This window comes from Carlito syrichta, unplaced genomic scaffold (assembly GCF_000164805.1).
Source record: "Carlito syrichta isolate Samal-C Ts95f unplaced genomic scaffold, Tarsius_syrichta-2.0.1 Scaffold116229, whole genome shotgun sequence".
NCBI lineage: Eukaryota > Metazoa > Chordata > Mammalia > Primates > Tarsiidae > Carlito > Carlito syrichta.
The window spans coordinates 186,579-213,183 of record NW_007060325.1 but is presented as its reverse complement, the minus strand read 5'-3'; the positions used below and the strand labels follow the sequence as shown (position 1 = coordinate 213,183).

Genomic DNA, 26,605 nt, shown 5'->3' with positions numbered 1-26,605 from the left:
TTGGTCTTTATTGTACATCTCCTTCCATGTAAACATTTATTTTCCTTGACAATTTTTATTCTTAAAGTTTTCAGCAACAAGGAAGATTATCTTTTGCTCACTAAAGAATGAAATGAGAGAAGAGATTTTCCTGAGATAACTAGGCTAAATTGGAAGACAAGGATTTAGATACAGTTGTCTAAAGTGAAAACTTAAGAGGTAGAAGGGAGCTTAGCCTGAGAACTGTCCTTTAGGTGAGTAAAAGATGTTTTAAGGATGAGAAGTTTTGTCAGTTCCCTAGGGTCGCTGCCTGATATTGCTGCTAATTCTGAGCAACTTGATTCAGGGAACTGTGTGGGGCATAGTATCATGCATTTCGAATAAGCTTCCAGGCGATACTAATGGTGCTAGTTCTAGAACCACAATGCGTAGCAAGGATTGAGATCTCCATCTCATTTGTATGTACATTAAAAAAGTCTGAGCACATTAGTTTAGAGCAGTATCTTTAAACTTTTTCACTTATCACCTATTTTTTTTTTTTTTTTGAAAAATTGTGTAATATCTTGTGTAGTTTTAAGGTACCACCTAAGAATTTTATTGTAAGTTTAATAGAGATATAATTTTCAGCACATGGTGGCATTTAAAAATGAAATTATTATATTTCTTTAAAAAATGTGGAATCTAAGTGGTATAGGGATGTAAAACCTTTCATTATCCATTTTTAAAAATATGAAAATTTTGGCCAGGCGTAGTGGCTCACGCCTGTAATCCCAGCACTTTGGGAGGCAGAGGTGAGAGAATTGCCTGAGCCCATGGGTTCGAGACCCACCTGAGCAACTTGGCAAGACCTCATTTCTACAATAAATAAAAAATTAGCCAGGTATGGTGGCACACACCTATGGTTCCAACTACTTGGAAGACTGAAGCAGAAGGAGCACCTGAGTCCAGCAGGTCAAGGGTGCGGTGGTCGTGAGTGTGCCACGCACTCCAGCTTGGGCAATAGAGTGAGACTCCTACTCAAAAAAAAAAAAAAGAACAATTAAAAAATTTTATATTGAGGCAAAAATTTCATGTTAGCTGGACATTTTATATTGTTCTCTTTTTTTGTTAATATCCTGTAAATTTTTAAGAACTAAGATTTCTTCTGGGTTGAGACATCATCATAATTAACGGTGGTACAAAGCTGACCAAATAACATATGTATTAAAATGTTGTTAAATTTTAACAAATAAAAATTTGATTTTTACCTCAGTAAAGTAAATAACTTTTATCTATCATTTTTTTCCCATTTATTTCATATATTTATAGGTGACATATATTTCTAGAATGAGAAAAGAACATTACTTCTATTGTATTTTGTTTTAATTGACATAAATTCTGTGAAACCTCAGTCACATAAGTAGCTTGCAGTGAATGGAATTTAATTATAGCTGTGTATCATCAGGTTCTTGAACTTTTTCTAAATTATCCATGACAAATTACATAATGATCTATTATTAAAAAAATGATGTTCTGCAGTTTTGGTAAGCAAAGAATTGGGGATCACCTAACTTGCAAAAGGAGATGTTAGAATCACTTGCTTATTTAACACCTGTATTTTCACCTTCAGGTAATATGTAATGGTTTTGATTGTGAAGCCTTTACTGTAGGCACAACTCTCTAAGAGAATAATTTTAGGAAATAGTAAATAAGGAAGCCACTGATCTGCAAGTTGATTGTTTTAAAAATATCTTTACAAAGTGCCTATTGGTCTTTGTGTACTTGAAACGATAAGGGTGCCCAGCTTGCCTTGAGGGGTCTGGTAGTGGTGGGAAAAGAGGAGGAGGCAGCATTGCCACTGGTCACTCATGTAATGAGGCTGTAAATAAACCCAAATGTCTTATTAACATGGGAACTTCAAATTTTAGATATAAATGCTTATATCTACAACTGTTGTAATCTCATTTGTATTTAATATTATTGAGTTACTAGGAACTTGATCCTTAAAAAATAAAAGCCCACTTGGAGTTTTCAGAACATTGGTGGGTTATAAGGACCACGCCTAGGATGACCCTGGTGGTTTTTATTCATTCTAAATACCTGGGACTGTGCTTCCTGGGGGGCCTCCTTGAGAGATTCTCCTCAAATTGTTTAGTGTAAGGATTAAAGGATGATTGAATTGGATTTGAAGAATCTGGTGGCTCTCATAGCCAAGGACATCAAATTACAGATTTTAAAGAATTTGCTAAACATAGTTGAAATGGTATGGAAGAGTTTGTTTCAAGAGTTTGTTTCAAGTGAAGCTGACACTTGAATACCTCCTGTTTACTTGTTAAAATTGCTTATTAGTTGTTTGAGTAGTTGAATTGGAGTCACTGGGTAAAGACTCTTCTCTTTCTGTCTTTATAGCCATTGGAGGGAAAAGGAAGAAGGATTTTGCTCAGACAACGAGTGCCTGTTTAAGTTTAATCCAAGAAGCTCTGCTGAAGCACCAATGGCAGAAAGCTGCAGAATACATGCACAGTTATTTTCAGACCTTGGAGGATTCAGATAGCCACAAAAGGCAAGCTGCACCTGAGGTAAACAAAGTGGGAGTCTGCTGGAAGACATCATAAGTTCCCAGGAGCTTCTGCCTCCTGCTCCACCCACAATAGTTTTAGAATCTCAAACTGATTTTGCTAAAAGTAATTTTGGGTAGAGAGTTTGTATTGGGACACTTTTTGCACACTTTCTCTATTATTATTTTAAAGGAACTAAAAATAGTTTGAATTTTTTAGGTTCCTCAATATTCATTCATTCATTTTAATATTTCTTCCTTTTCCCTGTGTCATTATTTTCCCATTTTTATGGGAGATTTCCCATCATCATATATTGTGTTATTTCTTTTATCTTAAAATCATCTCTTGATGCCCATTTTCTCCATAGTCTATGCCCTATTTTTTACATTTTTCTTTCAGCAAAACAATTGATGGGATAATTTTCTTTCTCCAACCAGAGTGATCCTGTTGAGTTTTTGTTTGTTTTATTGAGAGATAATTAACACACCGTGCAATTCACTCATTTAAATTGCACAGTGCAGTATTTTTTCATATATTTGCAGTGTTATGCGACCTTTACCACATTCTAAACTTAGAATGTTTTTATCCCCGCAAAACAAACCCTGTATCCACTTGCAGTCTTTTCCCTATCCCTCCCCCCAGCTGCCAGACTCTGGCAGCTACTAATCTTCTGTTTAGGGCATGTCATATAAATGGAGTCACACAGTATGTGTTCTGTTTTGGTCAATGGCTTCTGCCTCTTTTACTTAGTGTATTGTTTTCAAGGTTTATCCATGTTGTAGCATTTTTATTGCCAGGAAATATTCAATTATATGGACATACCGTGCTTTATGTATTCATTCATCAGTTGTTTAGACGTTTGGATTGTTTCCACTTTTTTGGTTATTATGAATAATGTTTCTATGAACATTTGCGTGGAAGTTTTGTGTGGGAGTTTGTTTTAATTTCTCTATTTAGGCATGGAGTTCTTGGTTCATTTGATAACTCTGTGTTTAACTTCTTGAGGAACTGCCACACTATTTTCCAAAGTATCCACACTATTTATGTCTCCAATATTTGATGGTTGTGACTTTTCTACATTCTTGCCAACATTTGTTATTTTCTGTATTTTTGATTATAGTCATCCTTGTGGTTATGAAGTGGTGTCTTGTCCTGGTTATAATTTGCATTTTCCTACTGACTAATAATACAGAGTGAGCCTTTTAAAACATGAATCAGATCATGTCACTCCTTTCAGCCAGAGTCCTCATAAATTGCCCTACACACACAATCTTGTAAGATGCGCTTACTCTCAAACTTTTGACCTTTCTAACTCATCTGTTATAGGTTGAACATCCCTAATCCAAAAATCTGAAATCTGACATGCTGTGAAGTCCAAAACTTTTTGAGTGCTGACATGATACAGTGACATCTTTGCTTTCTGATGATTTAGTATATACAACTTCTCTTTCATGCATAAAATTATTAAAAATATTGTATAAAATTACCTTCAGGCTATGTGTGTAAGTGTAGATGAAACTTAAGTGAATTTTGTGTTTTGACTTTGGTCCCATCCCTAATCTCATGTGTATGCAGATATTTTTAAAAATCCCAAATCTGAAACACTTCTGTTCCTAAAGCATTTTGGATAAAGAATACTCAGCCTGTACTTTCTCACTGGTTTTCTCTTCTCCAGCTTCACTGGCCTCTTTGTTCTTACCTGAGTGGGCCAGGCATACTCCTACCTGATTGCCTTGACTTTTTCCTTTATTTATAAAGATCTTTCCTCAGCCATTACTGTGGCTATTCTCCTTCAGGGCCCCTTTTTTATGAGGCCTACCTTGACTATTTAAATTGCAGCTGCATTACTTCTCTGTCCCATAACAGTTGACAATGTAATTGTTGTGTTTCTTGATTATTGTCTCTCTCTCCACATAGAATGTAAGTTTCTCAGGACAGGGATAAAATAATGGTTAGCATATACTGTTAAGTTTGTTCAGTGAAAGTTTATCCACAAATAACTTTATATGAGTATCTGAAATAGCTTTTTACTAATACAGTAGCCATTGCATCAGTTGCTTATCTAATAGGGAAAAAATTCTGAAAGAAAAAGGTTTAAGCACTGATTGAAAATTTAGTTTATGAACTAAAGTTATATACTTCAGTAAGACATTGGACAAGGTTCTTTCTGTCCAGGTTTTGTTTTGTAAAATGAAGGAATTGGATCAGAGTTTTTGCACACTTGTTTGGCTCTATTTGAATCACCTGGGGCTTTTGTTGAACATGTAGATTCCTGTATGGCACCCCAGTCCTACTGATTCAGTCTGAATATTTAGAACATTTATCTAATAGGTTTCCAGGTGATTCTTATATTTAACTGGGCTTAAGGACAACTGTGATAATATCTAGTTTTCTTTAAACTCCCAAATACTATGGTTTGATATTCTACAAATGAAATCTTGATGTCTCTGAGTTGGAAAGATGAATATTATCATTATATCAAATAATATTATGTATATATCATTATACCAGTGATAGTATATATATATGTGTATGCATATGCAACTAGTGTGTATGTTATTAGAAAAAAAATTGATTGGAAGTTTACTTTAATTTAAAGTTGATATTGTTTTGTTTTGTTTTGTTTTGAGTTGGAGTCTCACTCTGTCACCCAGACTGGAGTGCAGTGGCCGCTCCTGGCCACCGCAGCCTTGCCTGATGGGCTCCGGCTATCCTTCCGCCTCAGCCTTCTGAGTAGCCGGAATTACAGGCATGCGCTACACGCCCAGCTGATTTTTTGATTTATTGTAGAGATGAGGTTTCGCCAAGTTGCCCAGGCGGGTCTCTAGCCCGCGGGCTCAGACAGTCCACTCACCTCAGCCTCCCAAAGGCACGGGATTACAAGTACTTTAAATTGGAGTAAGGGAATTACACAATTACTCCCATGAAAAAGGAAGAGTGCCAGATTCTGTTACCAAAGTTTTGATGATCTGAGAAAATTTTTTTATTAAAATTTGTCCATAGCTGTTGAAAATTCTTCAGCTTGCATCCTCAATATAGTCAATATTTGTAGAGTTTGGTGGACTCTCAGGAAACATATGGCTTGCCTGCATTTTGTAGATGATAAAGATGAGGCTAAAAAGAACGCAGTGTTACCAGAACCCAATTATCTGACATTAATATTTTTCCTCTTATGCTAATTAAAAATTGATATTCAATATGTATTTTAACTCTCTACCTTCTTTAGACTACTAACTTAATAGTGGTACTATTATACTTTCCTTTCTTTCTTTTCTTTTTTTTTTTTGAGGGTCTTGCTCTGTCATCCAGGCTAGAGTGTAGTAGCACAATCATGACTTACTACAGCCTCTACCTCTTGGACTCAAATAATTCTTCCCCTTCAGCCTCCCAGGTAGCTGGGACTACAGGCACGTGCCACCATGCCTGGCTAATTTTTGTGGGTTTTTTTTTTTTTTTGTAAAGATGGGGTCTTGCTATGTTACCCAGGTTTTTTTCAAACTTCTGGGCTCAAGCAATCCTCCCACCTCCACCTCAGCCTACCAAAGTTCTAGGATTACAAGTGTGAATAATGGCACTATTATACTTATCTGATTTTTTTTTTTTGCATCATAGTCTTACTCTGTCTCTCAGGCTGGAGTGCAGTGGCACAATCATGGCTTACTCAATCCTTGAACTCCTGGACTCAAAGGATTCTTTTGCCTCAGCCCCCTGAGTAACTGAGTCTACAGGCACATGCCACCACACCTGGCTAATTTTTTTTTTGGTAGAGATGAGGTCTCGTTATATTCCCTAGGCTACTTACCTGATACTTTAATAATATTTAAAAGATTGAAAATATTATAAAGGATGTAATATCTTATTGAGTAAAGAATAGTTAAATGTTGACAGTAGTAATCTCTAGGAAAAGGAATTAAAAGTTGTTTATTAATGTTATAATCAGAAAAAGTAATAACTTCCTTAGGCAGAAATTGTTTAAGGCAAGAATTTTACATTTTGGTAGTGATTTCTGCTTTGACAGATTATTTGGCGGCTTGGAAGTGAAATTCTATTTTATCATCCCAAAAGCAACGTGGAGGCTTTCAGTGCTTTTGCTGACCGGATGAAAAATATTGGTGTCATGAATTATTTAAAGGTGAGAATATAGGCTTTGTTAATTTACATTTGTAATGTTCATTTCCTTAAATTACTAATGATAAGGTAGATAATAATGTAAAAAGCATGAGAGAAGGATAAGACATCTGGATAAGTAAGAAGCTTAGAGTTGATGTTTTTGGTTTTCTTTTTTTGAGTTGGTGTCTTACTCTGTCACTTAGACTGGAGTGTGGTGTCATGATCACGGCTCACTGCCGCCTTGACCTCCTGGGCTCAAGTGATCCTTCTGCCTCAGTCTCCTGAGTAGCTGGGACTAAAGACGTGCATCACTACTCCTGACTATTATTTTTATTTTACTTGTAGAGACAAAATCTCATTATGTTACCTAGGCTGGTCTTATACTGCTGGACTCAAGCAGTCCTCCCACCTTGGCCTCCCAGAGTGCTGGGATTACAGCCATGAGCCCACTGTGCCTGACTTAGAATTGGTGTTTTTGAACAAAGGAAAGAACTAAACAAGATGAGGATTTGATATGTGAACATGTTTTAATGTTCCTAATATTTAGGTGAAGTCTTCTCTCCAAATTCATATATTTTTAAATAAAAGACTTGTCCAAAAGTATTGAGACATTCCAAAATATGTATGTATTTTTTAATGACCGTAAAGTTTTATTGGAACGCAAGCCATACTCATTCATTTCCATGTTGTCAGTAGCTGCTTTTGCATGACAATTATAGAGGTGAAAATTGTGACAAACCATATGGCTTGCAGAGTCTAAAATATTTACTCTCTGGCTCTTGATTTTTATTTTTTCTGTTTTCCATATTTTATTGTGGTAAAATATAGATAGCATAAAAGATGCTATTTTAACCATTTTTAAATGTATAATTGAGTGGTATTAATTATATTCACAGTGTTGTACCATCACCACCACTGTTTCCAAAGCTTTTCCTTTAACCCCAAACAGAAACTTCATACTAATTAAACTGTAACTCTCCATTCCCTCTTCTCCTCAGCCCCTGGTAATCTATAATCTATTTTCTATCTACATGAATTTACATATTGTAGTTATTTCATGTAGATAGTGAAATCATACAATAATTGTCCTTTTGTATCTGACTTTATTTCACTTAGCTTGATGTTTTCAAGATTTATCTATGTTGTGGCCTGTATTGGAACTTTATTCCTTTTTATGACTGAATAATCTATTGTATATCACGTTTTGCTTATCCATGTATCTGTTGAGTTGTTTTTACTTTGTGGCTATTGTGAGTCATGCTTCAATGAACACTGGTGTGCAGATATCTGTTTGAGTCCCTGTTTTCAGTTCCTTTGAGTATATGCTTGGGAGTAGAATTGCTGGATTGTTTTACACACACACACACGCGCGCACACACACACACACCACACAGTTCTATTCTTAACATTTTTAAGAATCGCCGAACTGATTTCTACAGTGGCTGCACCATTTTACATTCTCACTGCTTTCTGATTTTGAAAACAGATTTCCCCTGTTTAGGATTCATTTTAGATCAGATCCTCTTTTATGATCTTGTTCTCGGCAGACCAGGTATACTGAGAGTGGAAATTCAATGGAGGCAGCTATGGTTCCACTTAAGGAAGAGCTTTCTAACTGAACAATTGGAAAAAGGAATGACCTGTATTGATGTTGTGTGCTCCACATATCTTATTTTAGATAGAACCTGGAAAGCCATTTTTTGATTGGGAAGGGAATGTGGAATTTCAACTAAACTGTTGGCTAGGTTTCTACTAAACTGTTGGTTAGGCTTCTTTTGGCTCATAGAATCTACTCAGTTGAAGTAAAGAAGCTGGAAGGGAAATTCATTTCTCACTCCAGAGTCTGAAGGTGATAATTAGGATAGACCTTAAAACATTTTTTATTGTAAATATTTTTAAAAACACATATTGCTGTTTTCTAGGTAATGCGCTAAATGTGGTTTGCAGTAGAGGGATACTAACATGTAAATGGAACGCAGTGTTATAGATACCCTAGTAGGTATGCAACATTTGAGAAAATAAAGGAGAAAACGGCCAGTTCTCTGGAATTGGAGAGCAGTGGGATTTAATGCGTTGGGAAGTCAGAAAAAGAAAGGAAGTGATATTTGAGATGAGTTTGGAAAAGCTAGTGGGTGTTCACTAGGCAGATTGGGAAAAGGATAGTCTAGCATGGTGAGAATAATAAAGAGTTTGACAGCCCTGTATTTGATATGTTAGTAACTCTAAAAATCACTTGTGTGATTGTGAAGCAAGCCAGGAGAAATGAAATAGATTGGGCCCTGTGTGCCAAACCTAAGGAGTCTGGATTTTATTGTATGGACAGTGGGAGCCACTGAAGGATTTTATACACATGACTAACGAGATTTCTTTGGTAGCCACTTGAAAGATGGTTTTTAGGGGGGCAGGAATGCAGAGACCAGTTGAGAAATTATTGCAATGCTTTAAGATGAGGATCTTAAATTCTATGATCTGGCTCTACCCATATTGATTAATTGTACTTTTCATTATTCTCCTCTATAATATCCTCCCTTCTTGTACAAAGAATGCTCATTCTTTGTATAATTTTTCTTTTTACTTCTCTTATATCAGAGATACACATTCCTTTCCATCTGAACCAAGGCCATTCTTCAATAATCTTTATTAAGATGTTTTCACTGAGTTTATATAACGCATATAAAATGGTTGTATTTATTGGGCAAACTAGGCATTAGATGGTATGCAAATATCATCTCATTTAATCCTCAAAACATCCTTCTGAAGTGTTAATAATAATTGGTTCACGTAACAGATGACACTCACAAGGGTGAATTTACCCAGTTTTACTTAGCTTTTAAGTGGCATATGAACCCGGACATTGTCTTCAAAGCTCTTGTTTTTTTCACTATATCACACCGTGTTACTTGAGTTTACATAATTCAGCTCTTATTAACATAGGGTTAATTGTTTCATGTATTTTTCCTTTTTGCTAGATTAAAAATTTTGATGTCAGGGACAATGTCACATTTGTATCCTAACAAGGCCTTAGTCCAGCATATATTTACTGAACTTTTTGAATAGTGGTTATCAGATGACTTAAATGTCAGTGGGCTTTTTCTTATTATTTTTATAGATTTCTTTACAACATGCATTATATCTTCTGCATCATGGAATGCTTGAGGATGCAAAGAGACATCTGAGTGAGGCAGAGACATGGAGATATGGTGAAAAGTCCTCTTCCCGGGAAATATTAATTAACTTTATTCAGGCCTATAAAGGTCTTTTGCAGTATTATACTTGGTCAAAGAAAAAGGAGGAATTTTCAAAACTTGGTGAGTAAATATAAGTAAATTTTTTTTGTGATGATGAGGCTGAAAGCGGATGGATCTTTTTATTTGTTTGTTTATTTATTTAGAGTTATGGGGTACAAGTTAGGATTTACTACATAGTAAGATGCATGCAGGTGAAGTTCTGGCTTCCAGCTGGCCCTTATTCTCCCTGGTGATGACAATACAGAAATTTATGTGAAGGCAGAAGGATCTGAAGGAGTAATCTAGTAATCCCCTTGCTGACTTCTTCCAGATATTACAGAGAACAGATACTTGATTGATTTAAAATTCTTGATCATCCTTTTTAATATATCTGATATATCAGAAAATTTTTCAGTCGTGAATTAGATGGTTCATAATTAAGGTCATGATTGTTTTAGATTTATTGCTTTTTTAAAAAGTGATTTTGTCAAAGAGAAACACAACCAGACATTAGGACAGTGAAAACAGATTTTATTCAGTAACTAGTGACAGTGGGGGAAAGAGCTAATCTCCAGTCCTGTTTGTACAGAGGGGACTGTGTTTCAAAGGGAGAATGGCGGTAGCCAGGGAAATGAAAAGTTACAAAAAGCAGAAAAGGAGTTGGTTCTTGTGAAACCCATTTGTGTTTACTCATTGGTGCTTATGGAAGGTAGGCTCCTGCCCACTCACACAGATTGGAAGATAGGGGTGTTGGCTTGAACTAACAGTAAATTCTTCTGGCAGCCTTGTTTTCTCAGGCAGGTACTTCGGGATGCAACGGGTAGGGTCATCCTAGAGAAGGAGCCTTGAGCTCTTAGAAACTGTTAGTGTTTGTTCAAACCTTTATAGGCTAAGGTTGAGGCTTAGTCCAGATGAAGGCCCAAAGGAGCTTGGTGGGAGTTTGGTCAAGAAGATAATCTTTGTCATTTTCTAAGAAAGGTTATAGATTTTCTTCAGCAGCCATTGTTACATATAATAAACTTTTCTTCTCGTGTGTTTAGAATGGAGTTTAATTTGTTTTATATTGTTGTTTCTCAGAATAATGTGTTTAAAGAATAGGGCAAGATAAAGTTATTTTTGTACAAAAGTTTTAACAGACAATTTTTTGGATTTTTTTTTTTTTTGACCAGACCAAAAGTTGACCACTCAGTTCTCAAACTGCATTACACTTTTTAAACTTTCAGTGATGTTGTCATCCTCATTTATGCCAATTTGCATTCTTTGGAGGGATATGATTTTCTGTATTTTTCTTTTATTTGTATAGTTTTTCTCCATAGCCTCTCTAGGATCAAGCCTTTTCGGTTTTCACACTTTCCATACAAATCTTAGTCCTGATTCTTATTACATTATATGTAGTAAGCAGTATTTTCTCATTATCTTCATGTGATAAGTGGTATTTCCTTGGTCTCTGGCCATGTAGATTCACTAATCTCACTTCTCTTCCCTCTTTTTTCAGGATACTTCTGAAATACTATCTTCATCATGATAATCTTGTGAGGTCTTTGTGGAGTCTTCTCTAGAATGCTCTCTGCTCTTCAAGATTCATTAGACCCTGCCCCAGCCCCTCATTTTTACACCTTAAACCTAAACTTAATATATCAACTGCATGTCCAGCCTATATCATTTGGCTCTTCATCTCTTGTTTTTTAATTGTTCAAAGTTTTTTCATGTCTTCCCATCTAGAGTAATCAATCTTTTGGTGTCATATATCTGTACTGTTTGTCATGATTTCTGGTGTAATATTTCTTTTCTTTTATTAAAAAAAAGCTTGTTGATATTAACTGATTAGGTGAGTTTTAAAGTCAATATTTAGTTTTCCTCTTACTCATGGTTAGGTAGAACTCAAAAAAATAGTTAATGATTAAAGCAGTTGGAACATGGCATTATACTGTCACTTCTATGGATAGATGATTCAGTACCTTTTTGCAGCTGACAGTTTTGTAGCAACATAGATGAAAATGGGATAATATGTAGAGCTCTATAGATGATTATTAGCCTCAATATCTATTTAATGAGATAAAAAGTTAAGACTAGTTCTTTATAACCAAATTCATAAGAACTTAACATGTGAATTTGTGCTCAGAGTCAGCCTGGGATATTTTTCTTGCTGCTGTTTCTCTCTTGGTTGGGTTTGATACACTTGGTGACCAGGAATCTCTATAGTAAATTCACACCCAATTTATACTTAGGTATCTGCCCTTTTCTTTCTTTAAATATTTTTACTATTTTCCATATTATTTTATAGTTTAAATATTTTCCATATCATTTCTTATCTATTTTTCTTATCTCATTTCTAAGTTCATATTGATATATATTTAATTGATAACTGAGGAAGGAATCTCTTTGGTTTGAGATGTCTTTGCTTCTGTTAGCTGTTGCTTTCAAAAAACGGAGTAACTTTCCTTGTAAACCTTTTAAGATTGAGAAGTATACCCAGAAGAATATAAAACAAATGTGAGATATAATGAATAAAGTTAGAACGAACATCCATGTAACTATCACCCAGATTAAGGAATACAGCATTTTGTCACTCTGACCTAAAGTTCTTCATGTGTGCTTTCCTGATCATGCTTCTTCCCATTTCGTGTCAAGAAAATCACTGTCCTGACTTTTATGGTAATCACTTCCTTGCTTTTGTTGATACTGTTTTCACTCATATATGCATTTGTAAACAATGTAATTTAGTTTTGCTTATATCTAAATGTTTGGATTCATGCTATATATATTCTTTTGGGCCTTGCATACTTTTTTCAACATTGGTTTTAAGATACATACATATTGTTGGATGTAGCTTTAGTTTATTCCTTTTTACTGTTATAATATAGTCACACTGTCTATTCTTTCTATTATTGATGGCCATTCAGGTTATTATTGTTTGCGGATATTGTAAATAATGCAGCTTTAAAATTAACCCCTGTAATTTCTGTATACTGGTGCACATAAGCTTTCATCTCTAGGTGTAGAATTGTTGTCATAGGGTATGTTATATGCATCATCAACTTTAGTATATAGTATGCTAAACTCTCTCCAAAGAGGGTACCCAATTTATATTCCACTGGCAGTTTGATTACAGTTTTCTTTTGACTATATTCTACTTCACATTTGTTATTGTCAGAGTTTTCATATTAGCCAATTTAGTGGGTATGATAGTCTCTCATTTTCTTTAAACAGTTTTATTGAGAATTGAGATATAATTCACATAACTATACAAATTCACCCACATAAAATATACAATTCAGTGGTTTTATTATATTCACAGATTGTTGCAACCATCATCACAATCAATATTAGAACATTTTCATCACCCTAGAAAGAAACCCTGTAGTCTCCTTTTCTCCTCATCCCTCCAGTCCTAGGCAGCTTTCTGTCTCTAGAGATTTGCTTATTCTGAACATTTTATAAAAATGAAATCATCCAATATGTGGTCTTTTGTGAATGGCTTCTTTCATTTAGCATAATATTTTTTTCTACCAGAAAATTATGACAAAGCATGTTTTGAATATTGTAGCATGTAATAGTCCTTCATTCCTTTCTATTATTGAATAATCCATCGTAGGATATACCACCTTTTATATGTCCATTCATTAGTAGGTAATTGGGTTATTTAGACTTCTTGGCTGAATAATGTTGATATGAACATTCACGTACAATTTTTTGCTTGGACATGTGTTTTTGTTTCTTTTGAATGTGTACCTAAGAGTGAAGTCGCTGTATATAGCTTTATGTTTATCCTTTTGAAGAATCACTGGACTGTTTTCCAAAGTTACTGCACCCTTTCATATTCCCACTAGTAGTGTATGAGGGTACTAATTTCTCCATATCATTGCCAACCCTTGTCATTATCTAAGTTCATTATAATCATCCTAGTGGGTGTGAAGTGGTATCTTGTGGTTTTAATTTGCATTTCCTTAGAGGCTAACAATATTGAGCATCTTTTCATGTGCTTCTGGGCCATTTGCATATCATTTTTGGAGAAATTTGTATTCAGATCTTTTTTTCATATTTTAATTAAATTACTTGTTTTTTAACTATTGAATTATAAGAGTTCTTTGGATATTCTAGACAGAAATCTCCTACCATATACATGAGAGAGATGATTTGGAAATATTTTCACCTTTTCACTTTCTTGATGGTATCATTTGAACACAAGTGTTTAATTTGAATAAGTCCAGCTTTTTTTCTTTTGTTGTTTGTGCTTTTAGTGTCCTATCTAACAAACTATTGCTGACTTCAAAGTCACAAAGATTTTCACTTCTTCTGAGAGTTTTAATGTCTTAGCTTTTATGTTTTGGTCTTAGATTTGTTTTGAGTTAATTTTTGTATACGGTGGGAAGTAGGTAGGGGCCCAGCTTCATTATCTTGTATGTGGATACCCAGTTGTTCTAGCACATTTATTGAAAAGTCTATTTTCCCACTTAATTGTCTTGGCACCTTTATTGAAAATTAGTTACCTGTAATTGTGGAGGTTTATTTCTGGACTGTGTATTCCCTTTCATTTATCTGTATATGTTTATCCTTATGCCTGTATCACATCGTCTTATTCTAATAGCTTTGTAGTAACTTTTGAAGTTGTAGTGTGCATTCTCCAACTTTGTTCTTCTTTTTAGAGATTCTTTGTTCTTCCTTGGTCCTTCCATTTTTATATGAATTATAGAATTAGATTGTCAATTTATGCAATAAGGCCATCTGAAATTTTTATAGAAATTGCATGTATCTACAAATTAATTTAACAGTAGTAAGTCTTTCAACCCATTAGCATGGGGTGTCTTTCCATTTTTAGGTCTTTTAAAATTTATTCCACAACATTACTGTACATCTCTTTTGTAAAATTTATACCTAAGTATTTTATTGTTTTTGATGCTTTTGCAAAGGCATTGTTTTCCTAATTTTATTTTCTGATTGTTCATTGCAAGTGTATTGGCATACAACTGATTATTGTTTATTGATCTTGTGCTCTGCAACCTTGGTGATATCATTTATTAGTTCTAATAAGTTTTTAATGGATTTTTAGGGTTTTCTTTGTATAATATCATGTCATCTACAAATAGAAATAGTTTTACTTCTTGTTTTCCAATCTGGATGTCTTTTATGTTATTTTCTTGATTGTTCTGACTGGAACTTCCAATATAATGAATAGAAGTAGTGAGAGGGCATTTTTGTCATGTTCCTGATTTTTAAGAGGAATGCATGCTATCTTTTGTCATTAAATTTGATGTTAGCTAGGGGTATTTCAGACATGCCCTTTATTAGATTGAGGAAATTCCTTCTATTCCTAAATTGTTGATGTTTTAATCACGTATGGTTACTGAATTTTTTCAAATGCTTTTTTCTGCATCCATTGTGATGATCATGTGGTTTCTGTCCTTTATTCTGTTAATTTGGTTTAGATCAATACATCTCTATTCTGTTATTTGCATTAATTGTTTTTCAGATGTTAAGCCAGCCTTCCATTTCAGAAGATACTGCTTGGGCATAAAAAGGATAATCCTTTTTATGTGTTGCTGAACCTTGTTAGTATTTTGTTGATTTAAATCCTCGATACCGAATGACTTAAATTTCTTTTCTTTTTGGGCAGATAAGGATGACTATGCTTACAGCACAGCAGCCCAAAATATGCTCAGCCACACCTGGAAGACATCTGTAAATATTAGTGGATTGATTAAAATTCCTGGGGTTTGGGACCCTTTTGTGAAGAGTTATGTAGAGGTAAGTAGAATTTTCATAAAGTTTATTTGTTTCATTTTGTCATAAAACGATGTAAAGAATGTGTGCCTAAATCTTTATTGATCAGAAGGAAATTCATGGAGAAAATTGTTTAAAAAAACATTTAAAATATGATGTTCCTTTTTGGTCTGAATAGTTTCTGTTTATTTTATTAGTATACTATAAATGTTCACTGTTTATTTTCACTACTGGATAACCTGTCATGACCAGATATCTGTAAAAGAAATAGCAGTATAGTTGTACATGTCAATTCAGTCTTATTCTTGTTGAGCATAAAAGAAAAGCAGGAGGATCTTATATGGTTTGGTAGGATGCAGTAGGAAAGAGGACAAAAATCTGTAAGTAGGTCATAATATATGAGATGGAGAATAATGACTTTTCAGAAGTTCATAAGAATGTTTTGTCATCCCAGAGTCATTGTAAAAGAACTGAGGGCCTTGGCATTGGGCACCGGGAGTAAATCTTCAAAATAATTTGCTTTGTGAAAGTTAATGAATGCTAACATGATAACTGTGTTGTCAGAAGATAAATCCAAAACCATATTCCAATGAATCTGGGAATTCCTGTGTAAGGATGGAAATGGAACGAAAGGAACTATAATTTTCATGCATTCTTTTTATGACTGAAGTTATGTGGGATGCTGAGGCTAGTTGCCTCACATTTTCAGTTGTTAATGTGCCCTGTGTTAAGGACTTTTTTTTTTTTGAGACAACATCTCACTCTGTCTCCCAGGCTGGAGTACAGTGGCATTATCACAGCTCACCATAGCCTTGACTTCCTGGGCCCAGGTGATCCTTCTACCTGAATAGCTGAGATTACAGACATGAGCCACTACGCCTGTCTAGGACTCTTATTTCTTATAGGAACCGTACTTATGTTGAAGTTTGCTTCATTTTTCAGTAACAAATTAATCATAGGAAAAAAATGCGAACCCATGTAGACCTTTGTTTGTAAGTGATCTACTGTGTTCCATAAGTGTGGTAATATTCTGGTGGAAGCAAAAAGTACCATTATTATTCCCTATACAGTACTCTTTGTTTTGTGGTGTTTTTATACCCATCAGTAAAGTGAAGCTATGTGTTATCTTTCGTATAGCTATCTTACAGAATTTAGCTAAGGTATTATGACTTATTTTATATAGATGCTGGAATTCTATGGAGATCAAGATGGAGCCCGAGAAGTACTTACCAATTACGCATATGATGAAAAGTTTCCATCAAATCCAAATGCCCATATCTACTTATACAACTTCTTAAAGAAACAGAAGGCACCAAGAGCAAAACTGCTAAGTGTGCTTAAGGTAGTAGAATTTTTATTTCAGTGTTTGAACAGGGTTGGGGATCTACATGAAAACATTGTTAGGCTATTGCTTTGCAACTTTCATATTATAGCATCCACAGAAAATTAGAATATCTGTACAGTACACTGAGGTAAACAGGGAAAGTTGGCTTCAGCTACAGACTCCACATAGGTATTGTCTACACCATCCCCTTCTGCTCATGTGAGACTGAAGAGAGAGGATCAGTGTTTCAGAGACCCTTTGCCACGGGGTTGGAAAACTCTCATTGATATTTTTTGAAAATCAACTTTATTGAAATGTTATTTTCAGACAGTAAGACACGCTTAAGTGTACACTTGTATGCATTTTAACAAATACATACATTCACAAACCAACATAATAAGGTATAGAACATTTGTCACCTCTAAAAAGTACTACATTTCTGTTTGCAGCCAATCTACCCATACACCTCAGGCCCGAGCATCACTAATCTGCTTTTTGTCACTATATATTAATTTTATTCCTTCAAGAATTGTGTATATATGGAATCTTATGTACTCTTTTTAAATCTGGCTTTTCCTTCTCAGCATAGTGTATTTGAGATTCATTCATACTGTTGTATTATTAGTGCTGAGTGGTATTCCATTTTTATACATTCACTTCTTGATGGACATTTGAATTATTTTACATTTTGGCTATTATGAATGATGCTGCTAAAAATATTCATGTACAAGTCTTTGTGTATACAAGTATTTCATATTTCACATAGGTAGCTACCTAAGAGTGTAATTGTTACCTAAGAGTAGTAAGGAGAGCCTATCTTTAATTTCCTAAGGAACTGCCCAGCTGTTTTCTAAAGTGACTGTCCCATTGACATTCCAATATCAATGTATGAAAATTCAGTTTCTCCATATCCTTATTAACACTTGATACTGTAGGTCTTTTAATTATAGCCATTTTAGTAGGTGTGTAGTGGTATCTCATGTGGCCTTAATTTGCATTTTCCTAATGATGATGGGCATCTTTTAATGTCTGTTGGCCGTTCTTATTCTTTTGTCAAGTGTCCAAATATCCAAATATTTTGTCTATTTTTGTGGGAGTTATTGGTTGACTTGGAAGTTTTTACACAATCTGGATATTAGTCCTTTGTTAGGTATATGAATTGTGAATATTTTCTCTCAGACTTTGGCTTTCCTTTTTTTTTCTTAATAGTGTCTTTCAAAGAACAGAAACTTCTTTTTTTTTTTGAGTTGGAGTCTCACTCTGTCGCCCAGACTGGTGTGCAGGGGCCACTCCCGGCCACCGCAGCCTCGACCTGCTGGGCTCCGGCAATCCTTCCGCCTCAGCCTTCCAAGTAGCTGGAACTACAGGCGCGTGCTACCATGCCCAGCTAATTTTTTGATTTATTGTAGAGATATGAGTTCTCGCTTGCCCAGGCGGGTCTCGAATGCATGGGCTCAGGCAATCTACTCACCTCGGCCTCCCAAAGGTGTGGGATTACAGGCTGAGCCACCGAGCCCGGCTGAACAGAAACTTCTTATAAGGTGACTTCTTGTTGAAAAACTTCTAATTTTGATGAAGATCAATTTATGCAATTTTTTTTTCTTTTATGGTTAGTGCTTTTGTCTAAGAAATTGTTGTCTATCCCAAGATAATGGAAGATACTCTCCCTCTTTTTTTTTTTGCTAGATGTGTCATATAGTTTTATGTTTAGGTCTGTGATAGATTTCTAGCTAATTTTTTGTGCGTAGTGTGTGTTAAGCGTCAAAGTTTATTTTTTCCATATGGTTATTCAGCACTATTTACTGAAATCACTTTCCTTTCTTCATTGAATTACATTGGTAACTTTGTTAAAAATCAACTGGCTGTATATGGCATCTGTTATGTTCTAGTGATGTGTATTTTCATCTTTATACCAATGCCATGATTACTGTAGCTTTGGAGTCATATCATGAAAGTTGTATAGATTTGTTCTTTTTCAAAATTTCTGGCTTTTCTAGGTTCTTTGACTTTTCATATACATTTTAAAATCAAGTTGTTGATTAAAAAAAAATCTTCCTAAGATTTTTGAATCTACTCTAGGTCAACTTTGAGAGAATTGACATGTTAATATTGAGGTTTCTAAAATGTGAACATGGCATATCTCTCTACTCATTTAGGTTTTTAGTTTCTCTCTGAAATGTTTTGTACATTTTAGTGTATACATTTTGTTAAATTCGCCCCTAAGTGTTTCGTGTCTGGAATTGTTTTATGTAATATTGCTTAATTTTTTTATTGTGATAAAAATATATATAAACATAAAATTTACCATTTTGACCATTTTTAAGCTTAATTTAGCGACATTCAGTACATTCACAATTTTGTACAGCCATCACCACTGTCTATTTCCAGAACATTTTCATTATTCCAGACAGAAGCTGTGTTTGTTAATGACTCCTTGCTACCTTCTTCCTCAATCCCTGGAAACTTCTCATTTCTATCTCTGTGAATTGGACTATTCTAGGTACTTCATGTAAGTGGAATCATACATTTGTTCTTTTGTGTCCCACTAATTTCACTTACTATAATGTTTTCAAGGTTCATTCTAGTTAGTAGCATACATCAGAATGTCCATCCTGGCCAGATACGGTGACTCACACCTGTAATTCTAGCACTTTGGGAGGCCGAGGTGGGAGGATTGCTTAGCCTAGGAATTTGAGACCAGCTTGGGCAGCATAGCAAGACCTTGTTTCTACAAAGAGCTGTTTGTTTCTACACCATGCTGGGCATGGTGGTGCGTGCTGGGGCATGGTGCTGGGCATGGTGGTGTGTGCTTCTTGGGGAGCTGAGGTGAAGGATTGCGTGAGCCCAGGAGGTCGAGGCTGCATTTTTAAGGCTGAATAATATTCTATTGTATGTACAATGACATTTTGCTTATTTATTCATATCTTGTTGGTAGACACTTTAATTGTTTTCACTGTTGGGCAAAATTATTCTGCTGTGAAGATTGGTGTACAAGTATTTGAGTACCTGCTTTCAGTTCTTTTGGATGTATACCTAGAAATGGAATTGCTAGACCATATGGTAATTCTTTAACTTTTTGAGAAACTGTCAAAATGTTTTCTATAGCAGTTGCACTATTTTACATTCCCACCAGCAGTTCCACATCCTTGCCAGCACTTCTATTTCCCATACCTTTTTTTCTGATAATTTATGTCTTAATGGGTATAAAGTGGTATCTCTATCTTATTGCGGTTTTGAGTTGCATTTTCTTTATGGTTGGTGATGTTGTGCATCTTTTCATGTGCTTATTGGTCATTTATTTATCTTTGGAGAAATGACTATTCAAGTTCTTTGCCCATTTTTGAGTTGGGTTGTTTGTTGTTAAATTGTAGGAGTTCTCATATATTTTGTGGACAGTTTTTTAATCGATATATTATAGAGCAAAGACAAAGGTCCTTTTCAATGAAAACATGACTGGGAAAAATTCTTATCTATGAATCTTCTTTTAAAAGGCCACATATTGGCTGGGCTCAGTGGCTCGGCCTGTAGTTCCAGCACTTTGGAAGGCCAAGACGAGTGGATTGCCTGAGCCTGCGATTTTGATACCAGCCCAGGCAACTTGGCGAGACCTCATCGTTACAATTAAAGAAAAAAGAAAATTAGCTGAGTGTGGTAGCACGTGCCTGTAGTTCTGGCTATTTGGAAGGCTGAGGCGGAAGGATCATCTGAGCCCAGCAGGCCGATGAGTGGTCGTGAGCATGCCACTGTGCTCCAGCCTGGGTGACGGAGTGAGTCTCCAACTCAAAAAAAAAAAAAAAAAAAAGACCACTTATTGCTAATCCATACTTTCATTGTCAAACCTTCAGATGTGGAAATCACATTTTATAAATTTTTCAGGGAGCTTTGTTTTACTAAGCTTATGCAAATACACTTAGCATTCTGTGTTCCTGAACACAATCTGTAAAATTGCCTCCCCAGCCTTTTTTTAATATAAATATTCTGCAGTATATATTTTCTGTGTGATATCAGTTGAAATTTTTTTCTCAGTCCCTCTGAAAAATTATCGAAAAATTTTAAGTGTGAAAACAATATAGATGTGTGCAAGGAGCAAAAAAAAGAGAAAGCCCTCATTTATTTTCCCCAATTTCTATTCTTATTAGCAGGGATTTTTTTTAATAGAGAATGATTTTCTATTCTAGTTACAGGGTAAAAAGCAAAATATCTTCAAATTCTTAATTTATTGAGAGCATATCAGACAATAAGAACTTTATTTGAAAGTCAGCTGAAATTTGAGAGATGGCTTCACCAAGTGTGTAAAAATTATAAGACTATTTTTTTCTTCCAGATTTTGTATCAGATTGTACCATCTCATAAATTGATGTTGGAATTCCATACATTACTTAAAAAATCAGGTACATAAATTTTGTTTTATATCTCTTTGTATAGATAAACTATAGATAGATCAGCAAACTGTGGCCTAGGGACCAAATTCACTCCTTGCTTACTTTTAGAAATCAAATCTGTTGGAGCCCATTTATTTATTGTCTGTGGCTGTACTGTTATGACAGAGCTGTGTAGTTGTGATAGAGACTGCATGATTCATAAATAATTAGTATATGGCCCTTTACAGAAAAAGTTTGCCGACTCCTGAATGTTACACAATAGTTAGCAAAAGAGAAATGGCTTCAATTTATATAATTCATCTCATTTGAGTCTCTGATGGACTTCAACTCAGTATAGAAAAGAACATACTTCTTCATAGATGAAAATCAGTTGGCTAAACCTAATTGATCCCAAGACTGTGTTAGTTTCTTTCCTGATATAAGACAACATGTATAAAATGCCCAAACAGGGCTAATACTTTAAATCATGTTTTTGGTAGTATACAGGGTATGACAATTAAGTTCACAAACTCTTCTTAGAAAAAGTTCTACATGCCTCATTGCTGAATATCACTATCGTCACCTTTGAAGTACTGCCGTTGGGAAGCTATGCACTGATGCCAACACTTAGTCCACCCATCAAAGCAATTTTGGAACTCTTTCTGGAATGACTGTCAGAGCTGTGGTTGTATTACCCTTGATGTCTTGAATGTCATCAAAATGTCTTCCTTTCAGTATTTCCTTCATCTTTGGGTAAAGAAAAATTCATTGGGGGTCAGATCTGGTGGAAACGAAGTATGTTCCAATGCAGTTATTTACCATCAAAAAAACTCCCTCACAGACATTGCTGTGTGAACAGGTGCATTGTTGTAATGTAAGAGCTCCTTCCAGACCATTTTTACACACATCTTTTTCATGCCAAGATTTTCAGTTAAGATTTTCCTGATTTTCTATTGATATTTGGTCTACTCTGCTTCTCACAGTCAGCCAATGATTTTGATGCACAATTTAACTGATTTTTGCAGTGTTATAGTCAGTTCTGCTCGTTACTGGCTGTCTTGACCTCTCTTCATCAGTGATGTTTTCTCTCCCATCAGAAAAATATTTGATCCATTTGTACACTTCATGGCATTATCTCCATAAACTTGGACTAATATGTTCCTAATTTCACTTCCACTCTTGCCTAGTTTAACAAGAAATGTAATGTTTATTGCTCTAATTCAAGTTCTGACAGCACACAAAAACATGCAACAATAATGAACAACACTCAGCAAGACACCACCACATGTCAACACGAACACAGATGTGAGACGCTGATATGCCAAGGTTATGAAATCTTACCAAGTTGTTTGTACAGAGCTGCCAATGTAAGTGCATGGTGGCAAGTTCATGAACTTAATTGTTAGACCTTGTATAAGTAGAGGAATATAACCCAGCACAGACTTATCACTGTGACTCATTAGCATGGACTAAATTATTGAATTTTTCAGATTCATCCAGGGGTGTGAACATAGTGCCTTTTTAAAAAAACTATTAACCAAAGCAGAAAGCTTGTGATTCAATAATGTTTTATTAACTGTATATATTTATTTAGCTTTGTACACTTTTAGTACCTTCTGTAAACTTGAACTGTTATGACCATTGCAGAGAAAGAAGAACACCATAAACTGGCATTGCAGGTATTATTTGGAGTCTTAGATTTTGCTGGATGCACTAAGAATATAACTGCTTGGAAATATTTGGCAAAATACCTGAGACAGACCTTAATGGGGTAAGAAATATATAGTATATGGAAAATGAGATATCTGGAAGAAAATAAGTATTTGCTTTTATGCTGTCGCCAATCATGTTGTTATACCTTGGCCTACTCAGATTTTTGGAAAGTCTTGTTATCCATAGACTCTATATAAGTTTGAATTTTGACAGTATATATGTGTCCCCATCATTGATCTTCCCTTTTGACAATTTTTCTTTTCCAGAAACCACCCTGCATGGGTGCAGGAAGAGTGGAACTCCAGGAAAAACTGGTGGCCAAGCTTTCACTTCAGCTACTTTTGGGCAAAAAGTGATTGGAAGGAAGATACAGCTTTGGCTTTTGAGAAATCTTTTGTGGCTGGACTACTACTAGGAAAAGGTACAAGTTTTGTTTTCTTGTTATCTAGACACAACTTTTGACTGACTTTGAAATTACAAAATGTGACCATCTTACTAGTACGGTGCCTAAAAATACTAGGTACTTGAGGAAGAATAAATCTGAGTTGAGGCCAGGTGATGTACTTGTAAGGAATCCTCACTGATTAGAAACAGTGATTTCATATTGTTGATTGTGATTGGTTTTCATGCTCTGACTTGTGAGGGGGCATTAAGAAACATCATGCAGACTGTTTTCACAAGAAATGACTGTTTGGCCTTGCTTTATATAAAGTTTACTGAAAATGTCTACTGTATTAAAAGTATGAAAATATTATTTATTTACCTTATTGTTCTTTAATAGCTCTATATTATGTTTATTTATCTGTTCTATAAGTGTGAAACATTTTCTCCCCTAAGAGAAAAGACTATCTTCTATTAACATAAAAAAATCCTTTTAAAAGAATAGGGACATTAGGGAATATTTTGGATGATACAACTCTTACTTGCTTTGTACCACTGAAATATGAAAAGATGGCAAGTACTGAAATGAAACTGCCACAAATTATGTCCAGAAATAAAGAAAGTAAACTTTACAATGACCACTAGGAAGCAGTCTGTTGCTAAGGAGTCCAAGGTGTCCTAAAGAGAGTCTCAATTCACTTTTGGATATGGTGTGTATTTTTTGGAATTAGTATTCTCAGTGAATGTTTAAGATAGTTACCAAGATTAATAAAATGTTGGTTTTGTGAGGAAAGGGATTAATAAGAAAGTAATTTAAAAATTGTTCTCTAATGACAAGGAGCAAAAATGTGATTTGAGTTGTCATTTTCTACGACTTTATAAGTAGAGAAATATCTTTGAGCAGAGTCTAAAGACCCAGGTTAATTTTCCAGTTCTCTCACTTGCCATGTAACCTTCAGGAATTAACCTTTGGGTTCCTTCTCTGTGAAATGGGCCTTGTAACAGCTGTCTTTATTTGCTTATAGGATTGTTGTGAATATCACATGAACATCACATCAAAGTGCTTTTATAAATTCTAAAGTACTCTGCAGAAAACAGGCATCAGTTATGCCTGAAGTGACCACATCTCTTTTTCTTTCAGGTTGTTAGTGTGGAATTGAATCAGGCTACTCAGGAGTTAAGCTGGATTTGCTTCTTGCTCTTCCATCCTTATATCATAGAACTCAGATTCTAGTTATGGTCTGCCTTTGCTTAGAGTGGGTATGCTGTTTTTCCCCATGCTTTTTTTTCCCCATGCTCTGCTAAAAGCAAGCCAGGCCCGTTTTCTTGGCAGGTCTTTCCTTCTTAGGATTTGGGCAACTTGAATGCCCTGAAGTTTCAGCTCTCTGGTATACCTAAGAAGAGTTTGACCTCTTTTCTGTGTTAGGATGGGAACGAAGTACTTTCCAGCTTTCTGTGTAGGAACAGGCAAAAATTTGTATACAAAGTACTTTTTTTTTTTTTTTTACGAAGTGGTATGATAAGTTTAAAACACAAACTGTTTTAATAATACCACAGACACTACTGTTTCCCATCTAGTAAAATATTAGCAATTGCGAGCTAAGTGCAATAGCATGCACCTATAATCCCAGCTACTTGGGAGGCTGTTGCCAGCCTGTGCAACATATAACAAGATTCTGTCTCAGAAAAACAACAAAAACAAAATATTAGCAATTCTGGCTCATTATTTTCAGGAATAATAAGATAGTTACTGTAGGTTCAGTATATACCCTAGCAATTTCCCAGAGAAGATGAATATGAATATATACAAGCTAAGACTATAATGAAATTAATTTTTATATGTGATTTATGGTTTTGTTCATTTATCAAACAAAATTTATAATATTCAGTGTATATTTTTTTTATAGAAATGTGATTCATTCTCTGAAATATTTGACAAATGGTCCTTTGTGTTGTAAGACTATTAAGAGCAAGTAGAACTTCTAATGAATACGGGGCCCCTTTGTCAAAGCCATATGATCGCCTACCAGCTGCTTGCTAGATAGCTAGAATGAATACATAATATTTTTTCTTTTCTGACCTGTGATTTGGTTATTCTAATCCTTCATGCCAATATTTTCTAAAGAGAGCTTTCTTATTATTATAAAAGCAACTTTGGCCGATTTACAGGATAACATTGAGAGAGAAGCTATAGTAATACTTTTAGAGAAGACTCATTTAATAATGAACATTTATATAATATGCAGATTACTAAAACTAGGATTTGGGGGAAAGTGTAGAAAACAAGATAAAATCTATGCCTTAATTATGATGGGTCAGAAATATTTTATAGGAAGCAATACATTTCATTGGTGACAGCTTTTAGGACATGCTGAGGACATATTGGTATAGATAATAGATATAAATCCTATTTTCATTATCACTAGTATGCCAGAGTTTAAGCAAAATTTTAAAATGTAGAAATACACTTGAAAAGATTTTATGATAAATATGAAAACTTTTTGTTTATTTTGCTTTATTTTTTAGGTTGTAGGTATTTTCGGTATATTTTAAAACAAGACCACCAAGTCTTAATGAAGAAAATCAAGCGGATGAAGAAATCAGTGAAAAAATATAGTATTGTAAATTCAGGAATCTGATAATGATAAAATGTTATTTTACGGTAGTAGCTACAGAGTAGTAGCTCAGTGGTTATTGAATGTATTTATGTAGTACTTTAAAGAGGTAGTTTATACGACTATAAAAATTTTATTTTTATATATAATTTTTTACTCTCAGTTATAACCACAGAAACACTCTTGCTGCCTTTGCTCTTTGTAAATATGTATATTTTCTTTTTTATAATGTTAATGTAACATTTATTAAGGGATAGTTCTTCAAGTGAAAAAATACATGTTTAATTATAGAGAATGGAGCTCTACAGAAGTTGCTATTTGCAGATAGTTTGCCTCTGACTACTTTGTAATAAAACATAACTTTTGGCACTGCGAAATGAATGTATATTCTTCTTTTAGATTCTGATTGATTCATTTTAGGTATACCGCCATGAAGAAATATGTTGGTGATGAATTCTATTGATGAATTTTGAAAAGAGAAGGATTTAAAAAGGGACTCTTCTCCCTTTTGAATTAGAGACACAGCAGTTTGGGACTAAGTGACCTTCTGCTAGAAAGAGACCTTTGACTCTATAGGACTAATCTTGGTCAGCGAGATAGAGCTAGCTGCTCTTAGCTGGCACTAGCCTAACATTAA

At 34.8% G+C, this 26,605-nt stretch overlaps 1 protein-coding gene across 1 annotated transcript in view; it reads left to right on the top strand.

The window, feature by feature from the left end:
* TAF1A (TATA-box binding protein associated factor, RNA polymerase I subunit A) overlaps positions 1 to 26,347 on the top strand; it is a 29,394-nt gene extending 3,047 nt beyond the window's left edge. Inside the window, exons 3-11 of the mRNA XM_008074196.2 lie at positions 2,368 to 2,537; positions 6,535 to 6,648; positions 9,736 to 9,934; positions 15,468 to 15,598; positions 16,758 to 16,916; positions 21,223 to 21,289; positions 22,907 to 23,030; positions 23,239 to 23,393; positions 25,880 to 26,347. Of these exons, the coding sequence (XP_008072387.1) occupies positions 2,368 to 2,537; positions 6,535 to 6,648; positions 9,736 to 9,934; positions 15,468 to 15,598; positions 16,758 to 16,916; positions 21,223 to 21,289; positions 22,907 to 23,030; positions 23,239 to 23,393; positions 25,880 to 25,992 (1,232 nt within the window). The 3' untranslated portion in view covers positions 25,993 to 26,347. The remainder of the gene's footprint in view (positions 1 to 2,367; positions 2,538 to 6,534; positions 6,649 to 9,735; positions 9,935 to 15,467; positions 15,599 to 16,757; positions 16,917 to 21,222; positions 21,290 to 22,906; positions 23,031 to 23,238; positions 23,394 to 25,879) is intronic.
* Positions 26,348 to 26,605: the final 258 nt, after the last annotated feature.